This window comes from Quercus suber, unplaced genomic scaffold (genome assembly GCF_002906115.3).
Source record: "Quercus suber isolate HL8 unplaced genomic scaffold, Cork oak 2.0 scaffold_84, whole genome shotgun sequence".
NCBI lineage: Eukaryota > Viridiplantae > Streptophyta > Magnoliopsida > Fagales > Fagaceae > Quercus > Quercus suber.
In genome coordinates this window covers 247,057-259,894 of record NW_027069549.1, presented here as the reverse complement: position 1 = coordinate 259,894, position 12,838 = coordinate 247,057, and the positions used below count along the sequence as shown (strand labels likewise).

Here is a 12,838-nt window from a genome sequence, read left to right as displayed (position 1 = left end):
TTGTCTGATGCATGTATCATAGGTTTATTTCATGAATATATTTCTCTTCTAAAAAATCTTTTTCTTATTTTATTTTACATAAAAACACAGATCTGATTTTTTCTAGCTCTCTTCAAATCTAAATTTTTTGTTATAAAACAGATATGATTTTTTTTTAATACAAACCAAAAACCAAAATTTCTAGTTCTTAAAAACAGATCTGATATATTTTTATTTAAACCAAAAGACTTTGTTTTATTTAATAAATACAAATCTGACTTTTCTATGCCAATTTTTTTGTTTTTTTTTTTTTTTTTTTACATGTACGAAAACATATATGATTTTTCTAAAACAAATCAAATATTTTATCAATACACAGTTCTAAATTTTTTAACAAAGAAGTGCATGCGTTCAGAAATAGACTTCTGTGATTTAGTTTTTCATGTGTGCAACATATCATTCATGTCATGCATAAAGGGGTACATTGGTCATAAGAGTCTAGAAGATGAGACTCTGTATGGGTGGAATGGGTGCTTAACACCATCTCATTCCGTAACATAGCCTCTAAATTTAGTGTCTTTGGATAGGTAGACCTAGGCTTTATCTTTGCTTTTATTTTGGGTAGGTAGTAACTAGGACAACCATGTATCTTTTGTAATTTGTAACTAGGACCCAAAGCCATGTAATACTCAATTTATCAAATATGTATTCTTTTTTACTCAATCAATGAGAATAGAAAATTTTAGTCATGTAAAGTTGTATTTAATTTTTTCTTATTTTTTTTGTATAAAAAAATAAGTGGTGACTCCACACCATTTACCCAAAATGAAAGGTGTCTTGAAAAAGCACCCAAATCAATTTTTTTGAGAGGAACCCAGTTTTGCGGTCTCTCACAATATATATAGGCTAGACTAGGGACCCTTTTAAATTAAGATTTGTTCCCTAACCTCTGTTAGGACATATGTGGTTTCATTTGTTAAAGAACTTATGTCATTCTTTTATGTAATTGGCTAATCCTTTGACAAAATGCACTCAACTTGTAATTGGGTAGTTCTAGATGATTTTAATACTTCAAGAAACAAAGTTTCAAGATCAAGTGTTGAAGTCATCAAATCTATCCAAGAAACAAGCTGAAGAAGTGCTGAATCATTAAAGCTCGACATCTGCTCGATAGCTGCTCAACAGTATCTATCTATCGAGATTTATAAAATTAGATTTTCTAATATGATTTCTTGGGATCCGTGGATGTGTCTTTGGGCCTTCTTTTCTTCTAACCCTAGGCATATAAAAGGATTGTTTTAAGGGCCGTCAAAGTGTTCACAAGTTGCACAAACATTGAGATAACTCTGTTCAAACAAATTGTGACCGGAGACAAAGTTTTGCCCTAATTCATCTCTTCTGAAGAACTTGCTGTGTATGTGCACCTTTGGGTTTTGTGACCAAGCATCTTCTTGATCTTCATCGTGCATGAACTGAAGAACTTTGCAGCCAACAACTCTTTCTAGTTGGTGATTGAAGTCACGTACTGGGATCCGCGCAATTGGTTAGTCACGTACTTGAAAGCCGTGCATTGAAAAGGGGAACTATCACTACAGAACAAGTCCAATTAGGTATTGGGGTAAGGGTTCAACTGTAGGTTGGTAAGGTACTTGAGATTCCTTTACTTGTAAACGCTTGTTGTGATAATAGTAGAGTTTTGGGAGTGGTGACCTGAAAATCACCCAGTGGGGATTTTGCCGTCAGGTTTTTCCCCATTTGTAAACAAATCACCGTGTCATTTATTTTTCACTACATAATTAGTTTATTGGTGATTTGTTTGTGCTACCACGCGTTAGCATGTTAAATTGATTAGGGCCTATCAAGTGGTATCAGAGCAGGTATACTCTAATTAGGTTTAATCTTTGCTGTGTTGATCCATTAACCCCTGTTGTCATGGCTGTAATCGGTTTAAAGAGATCTTTGTTTTCAAATACATCTTGTTTTTCTAATCACTATTTTTTTGAGTGTCTCAAAAAATACAAGTCTAAAAGTTATTTGAATTCTCTTATGATGACTATTGGAAAAGATCCCAGCTTGGCTAAGAAAAAACTAGACTGTCTCAGAATGAAAATGTGCAAAGGAGTTCATTTGAGAAGAGTGAAAGTTCAAGGCTTAGCTCATAGAAGGAAATTAAGAGAAAGTACCATTCCCACTAATTTGTCATCTAAGCACAAAGTGTGTTTCATGATGAAGTCTGCATTCAAAGTGATGGACATATGTTTGTGGTATCTTGACAGTGGTTACTCAAGACTCATGACTCGAGACCGATCTCTCTTTAAGGTTTTCGAGTCTAAGAAAGATGGCAATGTCACTTTTTGTGATGGGAGCAAGTCACAGATTAAAAGGAAAGGAATCATATCTCTACCCTGACTGCCGGACATTGCAAATGTTCTTTATGTAGAAGGTCTAAGGGTGAACCTGTTAAGCATAAATCAGATATGTGATCAAGACTTCATGGTTCTATTCTCAAAAGGAAAGTGTCTTGTCATGGATGAGTCTGGAAAGAAGCTCATTAGTGGTGTTCGTACTTTGGACAACTGTTATGGATTGGTTCCTAATGCTGACATTGTATGTAATAGCATTCATTTACCTAATGAAGATCTATGGCATCAACGAATGGGACATGCTAGTCACAAGCATCTTTCTATTGTATCTAAGCATGAATCAGTCTTGGGAATACCAAAGCTTAGTAGAATGAGCAATGTGGTGTGTGGACCATGTTAGCTTGAAAAACAGATGTAAGCTAAGCATCCAAGCACTCAGACATCAGCTACGTCTAGGCCATTGGAGCTTCTACATTTAGATCTTATGGATCCAACCAAAACCAAGTCTCTTGGTAGTAAAAGATACATTATGGTTGTGGTAGACGACTTCACTAGATACACTTGGGTCATTCTCTTACGATCCAAGTCTGGTGCTCCTAAACACATTGAGGCATTGTGCACAAGACTACAGAATGAAAAGAGCCTAAAGATTGACCGAATTCAAAGTGACCATGGTAAAGAATTCGAGAACTCATATATGGAGTCCTTTTGCACAAGATCAGGTATATCTCAAGAATTCTCTGCTACTATTACGCCTCAGCAGAATGGTATGCTAGAAAGGAAGAATAGGGTTATTCAAGAAATGGCTAGAGCTATGTTGCATAACAAAGATGTGGCTAAAAGCCTGTGGGGAGAAGCCGTAAACACTGCATGTCATACAGTTAATAGGGTGTACTTCAGACCTGGTACCAAAAAGACTCCCTATGAGTTATGGAAAGAAAGGAAGCCAAATGTGAAGTATTTCAGAATCTTCAGAAGTACTTGTTTCATTCTTAAGGATAGAGAGAATGTGGAAAAGTTTGACTCTCGGAGCGACGAAGGTATATTTCTAGGTTATTCTTCTACAAGCAAGGCTTATCGGGTATACAACAAAAGAACTATGAAGGTAATGGAGAATGTAAATGTTGTCATTGATAAGTCTTCAGATTCTAATCCTGAGAAAAGCATTAAGGAACTCCCCAAAGAAATTCTTCCTCATGAGCCTAAGGAAGTTCAAGACATCGTTGAACAAGAACCTGCATCTCCAAGTACTCCCAGTACTCCTAGTGTTGTGGAAGACTTTGCAGACATACCCACTTCACCAGATTCTGAATCTCATGAAGAGAAAGGACCTTCCTCTATGATTAAATTGAATCATCCTCTAGAAATTATTGTAGGAAACATGAATGAACTCACTTTAAGAAAACATACAATTCATAAATGTGTTGCTAACTTTGTGTCTTATTCTTGTTATTTGTCACAGGTTGAACCCACAAAAGTTGAGGAAGCTCTTCAGGATGAAAGTTAGGTCGAAGCAATGCATGATGAACTGCTTCAATTTCAGAGGAATGAGGTTTGGACTTTAGTACCTAGACCTGAGGGTGAGAACATCATCGGTACTAAGTGGATATTCCGCAATAAGACTGATGAAGAAGGCAATTTGATCTGCAACAAGGCTCAGCTTGTAGCTCAAGAATACTCACAAATGAAAGGAGTAGACTATAATGAAACATTTACCCCAGTTGCTCGAATGGAGTCAATCAGAATTCTCCTTGCCCTAGCATGTCAGCTGAAGTTCAAACTTTATTAGATGGATGTAAAGATTGCTTTCATGAATGGGTTACTTAAAGAGGATGTCTATGTGGCTCAACCAAAAGGATTCATTGATCCATACTTTTCGGATCATGTGCTGTACCTTAAAAAGGCACTTTATGGGTTGAAGCAAGCCCCTAGAGCTTGGTATGATAAACTCACACAATATCTGGTGTCACATAGGTTCACAAGAGAAAACGCTGATAAAACTCTCTTCATCAAAAGGGAAGATGGTGAGTTGATAGTTGCTCAAGTCTATATTGATGATATCATCTTTGGGTCGACTAAGGATGAACTTGCTCATGGCTACTCAAAAATCATGCAAACCGAGTTTGAAATAAGCATGATTGGAGAGCTAACTCACTTCCTTGCATTGCAGATTCGCTAACAAGATTCCTGTATATTCCTATCTCAGTCTAAATATGCTAAGAATCTTATGAAAAAGTTTGGTTTGGAATCTGCTAGTTCTGTTAGAACCCTTATGAGCCCAAATGTTAAACTCACTGTAGACTTGTTAGGCAAGAGTGTTGATCCTTCTCTCTATAGAAGCATGATAGATAGTCATCTTTACCTTACTGTTAGTAGACCTGACATTAATTATAGTATTGGTGTGTGTGCCACATATCAGGCTAACCCCAAATAATCTCATATGACTTCTTTAAAAAGAATTATAAAGTATGTCAAAACCACTGCTGAGTTTGGTGTGTGGTATAGCAATGACACATATGGTGTCTTAGTTGGGTACTTTGATGCTGATTGGGCTGGCAATGTTGATGATAGAAATAGTACTTCAGGGGGTTGTTTTTATATGGGTAACAATCTTGTCTCCTAGAAGAGAAAAAAGCAGAACTCCATCTCTTTATCCACTACAAAAGCTACGTACATCGCTGCCGGTAGCTGTTGCACCCAACTCCTCTAGACGCAAAAACTCATTCATGATTATGATATTTGTTAAGAGCATCTCACTATTTATTATGACAATACCAATGCCATCAATATCTCAAAGAACCCAGTTCAACATTCTCGAACCAAACACATAGAGATTCGACATCACTTCATTAAGGAGCTTGTCGAAGATGGTACTCTCACTCTTAAGTTTATCCACACTGATAATCAAAAGGCTGACTTGTTCACCAAACCTCTTGATAGCAAACGTTTTGAGTTCCTTCGTCAAAACATTGGTGTCATCTTCATGGATTGATCTCCTTCTCTTGTCCTTCTTCCTTATGCATTTGCATCTAGTTTTATGCTTTGCTTTGTTTAACATGTTTTTGTTTGTTTGATTTCAGTTTTGACTATTTTGTTTTAAAATAAATTAAAAAATTGAAAAATCAGAAAAATACAAAAACAGTGTGTGTTTTGTGTACTTTGGTACTTGTGTACCTTGGATGGCCATTGAAACAAAGTTTTCTAAACTTTGTATCATTTGTAGCTTAGATGAGCACTCTTATGCACAACTAAGCAAGTGAGCTTTGTGGCTCTTGTTTGTGATGAGTAAGATTAAGTTATCTCTTGGACTTAATACTCGTATCACTCTTTTTGACGGGTAGGACTAGAGAATCCTAAGAGAAAGGCATAAATAATCATCTCACCACTACTGCCCGCCAATTATAATATGACACCTATATGCTTCGGCATAGCAAAAGTGCAGTGTCAAATGCTTAACATCTTGGGTATTTCTTTTCTTTCTTTCATAAGCCCATGCGTGATATGCTAAAATAAAAGAAAATATGCAAAGAAAATAAAAAGAAAAAAGATAAAAAAAAAATGCTTTAAATATGGTTGCAAGCGTGTATTCTTGGAGATGTGGGAGTTATAGGATGTACCTCGAAGGTGATAGTCCCCATCAAACAGTTATGATTGTGTGTGAGTTAAAATTATTTCCTTATATCTCAGATCGTCATAACTTGTATACACATATTCAATCTTGCGATATTTTTCACACACAACATGCAATATTCTTTGCTACTCTTGATACAAGTACAGGTACAATGTGATTTAGCCATCACAAAGGTTTTACATGTGCTAATATATGCTCACTAAACTGTCATGACTTGTTTTTGAAATATATAATTGGTTAGACTTGTTTAGTGTGTGTGTGTGTGTGTTTTTGAGGATCCATGTGCTTAAATTTTCTGCTAAGAGATAATTTTGAGAGCTTAGAATGTTGATTGGATCATTGGTTGAGTTGTATGTTGAATTGCATTCATGTCTGTGTTTTTCTCTTCTTGAAAAACTGTTTTGAAATGCTAGCTCGACACCTCCTCGATACCTAGCTATCTGTTGAGCTTCTCAAGCTTTTTCTTATCGCAATCTCGACACTTTCTCGACACCTGGTGGATCAATCAAACTTCTGTTCCTTGAAGGTGATTCTTGTTCCTTGATACCTCTCGACACCTGCAGCTGTTGAAGGCCATTTTTCTCAACACCTACCTCGACAGATGTCTTGACACCTCTCAACACCTCATCTGTCAAGATTTACTGAGGTTTCTATATAAACACCCCTTGCGCGATCCGGTTCTCATTTCTGTCAATCTCCTTCTCGATAGCTCTTTGTTTTTTCTCCCATACTCTTTCATCTTACTCCAAACTTGCTCCTTAAGGTTTCTTCAAGATTTTTCAAGTTTTTCTACACTTGGTAAGCTTCTAATCTCTCATTCTTTATGCATTTCATGATTTAAAACCTAAGTTTTGGGGTTTTTGAAAAATTTTGGGGTTTTTCAAAATTGTTAAGTGTTTCTTGAAATTTTGGGTTGGGTTTTCATTTAAAAGTGATTAAAACCTCATACATTGCATCACATATGCATTATAAATGTATTGTCATGCATTTAGATGTATGCATTATGGTTGTGTGCTGGTAGGATTGGATTGGGTTGAGCCCATGATGAATTTTCTTTTACATGTCACATGTTCATGCATTCCCCATGCATACGTACTCTCTTTTCAATATATTTGATATATTTGAATTTCTTGGGACTTTTCTAAGTATTTCTCTCTCTCTCTCTCTCTATCTCTCTTTTTTTACGTTAGTCGTGTCTGTGGCACCTAAACATAAGTCTGCTCTATCCTAGAACCCTCTGCATTCTAGGACATCTTCATCTTTTGATCCTACTCCTTCTAACATTTGGTTCTGTGATGAGGATGCTCGTAAGGCTTTCTCAGAGAACTTCTCGAAACGAGGTGTTCATTCGAAATGCCAAGTCATTTTGGCGGACTTCCCTCTGTCATTCACAGTCGAGGATGGGAGTCACTGTGTGACGTCCCGATCACTTGTCCTCTCGTGCTTATTCAGGAGTTTTACTCTAACATGCACGAGATTGATCGTTCAGTTCCTCTTATTTTCACTCGTGTTCGAGGTACGCGCATTTCTGTCACACCGCAACTTATTGCAGATGTGCTTTAGGTTCCTAAGATAGAGCATCCTGACTATCCTAATTGTGAGCGTCTGCGGACTGTGTCCAAAGATGAGCTCATGGCTGCTTTTTGTGAGTGCCCTGTTGATTGAGGTGAGCGTCGGTATACACTAAGTAAGCCTTTTGCTAAAGGCCCTCGCTTCATGAACATGGTGATGACTTTTGTACTCCATCCTTTCTCTCACTACAACTCCATCACAGAGCCTCGTGCTCGATTTTTGTTATCTCTTCTTGAGCATCTTACCATAGATTTTCCTTCTCATTTCATTCTTTCTATCGTAGATGTTCATTAAGATTCAGTGTCCCGTGATAAGCTCATCTTTTCTTCCGCTGTCACGAGGATCTTACGCCATTTTTCTGTCCCTTTTCTTGTGTCCAACCACTTCACACACATTTGTGCCATAAACGCCGCTACCGTAAAACATAGTGTAGCGCAGTTTAGGTAGTGATAGCTGGATTCCACTCCTCCTTCCCGTCTGGCTCCATCTCATTCAACTCATCCACATCCGCTCCCTCCACTTCCATGGGTGATGTTGATGGAAATAAAGATAAATGCAGTGGAAAATAAGTTTTAAACGAATCTACTTCATTCGATATTGATAACACGTACTAAGTAAATTTCAGAATTTGAGAACAAGAGATCGTACCTTGAAGCGGTGAATTTCAAAACAAAGATTGAAGCACTTGGGACTACTTTTAATCTTCACTCCAATTCCACTAACGCCCAAGATGTGTGGTCTCTCAATTGGTAACAAAGGGATGACTAGTGAGTGACAAAAACTCACATGCACACCATTTCACAATGATGTTTCTTGCATACACAAAAAATTTTGTACATTTTTCCCTTTTGTATCTAACCAATAATCTAATTGGGCTGGCCACTTGGGCCTTTCCAATTGGGCTTAAGTGTGTGGCTTGGAGTGGGACCAAAAGGGACCAATAAGACACTAGCTCCAATGGGCCTTGGACTTTTCTGTCAACTTTTGACAAGTCCAAAGTTACCATTAACTATATTTAATACCACTATATAAATATAGTTGCACTCTAGGCCTTACCTATAATTATATCTCATGACTTTATTATACATGTAACCCCTTCATAAAATATTCGTAGTAATACAAAGTCATTAATGTAGACTGTCACTTTGTAAATTACTACATCTTGATCCTTGAGTACCCGGTTTAATCCTTTAAGTTATTCATCATATATTTATGAAAACTAATTTCATAAATATATACTTTAGTAACTACTTACTAAAGTGGTTAGGCCTAACTCTCCGAATAACAAACCCATTAAACTTATCTCAAGAGAATATTTTATATCTCCGTTAAGAGACTATGAATTCCATCTTGAGAATATATGTTCCATCAACACTAAATGTGGCTGCCCAATATACTAAGGTTTTGACCGTTACTTTAGATCTCACTCCTGATATATCAAAGCAACCTACACCTTATGATCAGGTCCATTATTCTCTTAGGATTAAGAGTTCATGCAAATGTAAGTCATGAGATTTATTATTCATTTGACAGTCTTTAGGAAAATAAAAAATCTCACAGCGGTCCAGTTCAATATGTCTTAACTCTTAAAACATATTAACACATCAACTAGAAGTCTCTACTTCCATGATCAAGACAAATCATCGTAGTTGATATGTTATAGTCTTCACAGATAAAATGCCCAATTTCATCACCGACTACGAACTATAATTCTGAGTTTACAAAGAACTTGTGATTTATATCTTCTGTGAATCTTCACATAAATCACATACTATGCATCTCATGGACTATGTGATAATGTCCGAATATTCATGTTACCATTATTTAAGATAATAATAAAACAAATTTATTAAACATAATATTAAGTCATACATAATGTCAAACACAATGTCACACTTAATATCATACATGGCATCATACAAAAAGATTTAAGGTCACTAATCCTAACAGATGTATCACTTGGAGACATCATGGCGCAGTTACAGTGCATGGATGCTCGCCTTGATACACTCTCTACTGAGTTGTATCAGGTGAACGTTTATGTCGATCGTATTGCATGACGGCAGGAGACTATGGGTGGTTTTACTCCTGATACTACTCCTTCACCACCTCCTCTGGTGGCTTCTGATTTTGATGTTGAGGATGATGATGATGATGGTGATAACGATGATGCTTTGGATGATGATGGAGATGCTAGCTCTACTGATGAGATGTCTACTTGACACTCTTACCCTTTGTCACTCGTAAAAAAAAGGGGAAGTAGTTTTGGATATTGAGAGTAGTCATACTTAGGGGGAGAGTTAGTGTAGAACATTTTGTTGGGCGGAGAAAGTAATTCACAAAGCATAGGAAGAATTAATGCATGGACATGTTGTAATGCTTATGCATAAGTATCCCTCTTCACCCACACGTCATGTGCGTTTGGGGTGATATCCCTGTAGGATTGGGTACAAGAGTTAGAATTTTCGAACCTTCTATTGAAGCTTTCCAAGCAGGTGGTGAATGCACTAGTCATCTTAGTTACATCTATCACACCGAGATCACCATTTCGACCTCTTGATGACTCAACAGCCCAAGTCCTCTTGTCATTTCTTGGTCCTCTTGACCTTTGATTAGTTGCATTTTTCAATGCTCTAAGCTTATGACAGTTTGATTTTGTGTGTCCTTGAAGTCCACAATGATGGCAAAAGTGGTTCGTTCTCGGACCTCTTTGTGATCTTGGAAGAGATTTCCCTTTAGCTTCAAGTTTGATTATTGATTGATTACGGGGCTTGTTCAACACCCTTTGGTCAGCCATGTTCTTCCTCTTTTCATCCCCTACTATCTTAAGTGTAGAAGCAACTACTACAGGTTCATTGGCTTGCACAAACTTCACTTCTTTAGTGATTTTTACAGTTGAACTACTTTTTCCGGTATATCCCAACCCGGATTTGTTTGAGAACTATTTTTTAGAGCAAATGACATCATCTAGTTTCTTGGTGGAGGCCCTCTCTACCTTGGCATTTGCTTGAACTACCTCAAGCTCAAGAAATTTTATCTTTGAATAGGTTTCAGTCAGCTCTCCATTCGACGTCTCTATCTCACACTTTGCCTCCTTATGTCGCACCAGGAGACTTCTATAGTCCTCCTCTGCCTTCTTCATCTTTTTCATAGCTGTCTTGGCCATACGTGCATATTCTCTTAATTTCTCAAGGAGTGAATTGAAGTTTTCTTGAAGGCCTCTTGTACTCTCATCTTCTTCAACATCTGATTCTTCTACAATTCCCATTGATTCCTCATCACTATGCTCCCCAAGCTCTTGTACAAGCAAATTCAAGTCCTTCGAAGACTTAACATGGGCAATGGTCATAAAAGTGGAGTAATTCCCTTCTCCATCACAGCTTTCCTCAGAGTCAGAATTGGATGAATCGGAGTCACTAAAAGTTATGGCATATGCCTTGCGCTTTGATTTCAAACAGTTGGGGCACTCTTTCTTGAAATGTTTGTGTCTGTTGCACTCGAAGCATATGATTCCTTGTGTGGATTGGGATTCCTTTCCATCTTTCCTTTTGAATTCCTTTTTCTTCTTCCCAGAATTTTGGAATTTCCCTTTGCCACCAAATTTTCCATTGTTATTGAATTTTAAGAACTTTCGGAAGTTCTTCACCAAATATACCACATCTTTATCGACAACACCCTCATTCGATGAGTCATGAGCTTCGACCCTTCATCAACTGTCTTAAGAGTAAGAGATTTACTCTTCCTTTGTGTGGACAATGACAATTCATAGGTCTGAAGTAAGCCAATCAGTTTTGGACTTTGATATCATCAAGGTCCTTGCTCTTTTCAATCGCTGTCACTTTGGCACGGAAGCACTCTGACAACGAACGAAGGATTTTCCTCACAACTTTAGAGTCCTCCATTTTCTCCCCCAAGTTGAACTTTCCGATAACTACTTCATTCAAATTGCTATAGAAAGAGTCAAAAGACTCGTCCTTACTCATTTTCAGCTCCTCGAAATGAGTGGTCAGCATCTGCAGCTCGGTATCCTTCACTTTCTTTGTTCCTTTATACGTGGCCTCCAATATCTGCCATGCCTCCTTGGAAATAGAAATGTGAGATATCCTATGGAACTCATCTGGAGACACACCACAAAAAATAGCGTTAAGTGATTTGCTATTTGCATTAGACGTCGGGAGGGTTGCCTTATCCCATGTGGATTTGGCAGCCTCTGACCTAGTCCATCCAATATCCACCACATCTCAAACGGTTTGATCCATTGAACACAAAAATGCCCTCATCCTAACTTTCCAAAAGGCATAGTTGTTACCATCAAAATATGGTGGTGCATTTAAAGATTGAGACTGGTCCATCTCAATACGGGTCAAGGATCGCAGTAAGGTATTTAAACCACAGAAAGTGCACCTGCTTTGATACCAATTGAATGGTCAAATAGTGTAGAAACCACTATGAACGTTTAGACCCCCAATTTACAAATTACCAATTCAAGCTTAATATCAAACAATGTATGTACGGAAAATGAATATAAGCTTATACCAGAATTGATAAACAATTTAAACCAAATAAAATCACATCTATAGCAGAAATTAAATGGCAAAGATTAAGGGAAGAGAGATGCAAACACAAGGACAACACAACGATGTGTTATCGAAGAGGAAATCGAAGCCTTCGGCGTAAAACCTCTTCGCCGCCCTTCAAGCAGTCAATTATCCACAAAAGAATGAAGTTGGGATACATGGACAGCCTCTACGCTTCTTTAGTTTACTAGATTCCACTATAGCCCATAGCATTAACCAATAACAATTAGTCCCTTCCTAATTGCTTCCCAAGGCACCAAATAGCCTTTTCACAGATGTGGGTATGGTGAGAAAAAGATTTGGGTAAGAACCTCTCAAGGATGTAACAATTAAGAGGGTAAGAATAGAGGAATTTAAAGAGTCTCTATGTAAAGATTGTGGATGAGTCAATCTTATTTTTCTCTAGGGTTTCTCCCTCAAAATTCTCTCTAGAAGCTCTCTACATTTTGTGGGTATAAGGGGTATTTATACTGGGGTGGGAGTGGAATGCGAAGAGTCAGGTTTTTCAAAACAAGGCTGGCTGGCGGCTTGGCCTCGCAACTTGATTGAGTCATAAGTTCAAGCCGTGAGCTAACAGAACGGCCAGGCTGGACTTTTTATCCTATAGTGCTCCAGCTGGTGTGACTGTTCATCTTCTTCGCATGCTTCACTCGTGTACTGCATTTGGTGGCTTGCCAATTGTGAGTCACCCGCGAGTCCCAGCCGCGAGTCTCTGC

General features: G+C 37.7%; 1 protein-coding gene across 1 annotated transcript; it reads right to left on the bottom strand.

Moving 5' to 3' along the window:
- Positions 1-9,925: 9,925 nt before the first annotated feature.
- LOC136067753 (uncharacterized) lies at positions 9,926-11,897 on the bottom strand. The gene is made up of 4 exons (XM_065774000.1): positions 11,855-11,897; positions 11,401-11,662; positions 10,541-11,249; positions 9,926-10,486 (listed from the first exon to the last, which is right to left on the bottom strand). Exons 1-4 carry the CDS (start codon positions 11,895-11,897, stop codon positions 9,926-9,928), a joined length of 1,575 nt encoding a protein of 524 aa, XP_065630072.1.
- Between the last annotated feature and the right edge of the window lie 941 nt (positions 11,898-12,838).

What these genes read in the sequence shown, in the direction of transcription:
- LOC136067753 (XM_065774000.1), bottom strand. Translation starts at nt 11,897, where the DNA reads ATGGACCAGTCTCAATCTTTAAATGCACCACCATATTTTGATG. An exon ending in ATCCTTCGTTCGTTGTCAGA is followed by an intron (nt 11,250 to 11,400) that starts GTGCTTCCGTGC and finishes CAGTTGATGAAG; the next exon opens with GGTCGAAGCTCATGACTCAT. An exon ending in TAGTTCAAGCAAATGCCAAG is followed by an intron (nt 10,487 to 10,540) that starts GTAGAGAGGGCC and finishes TCTAAAAAATAG; the next exon opens with TTCTCAAACAAATCCGGGTT.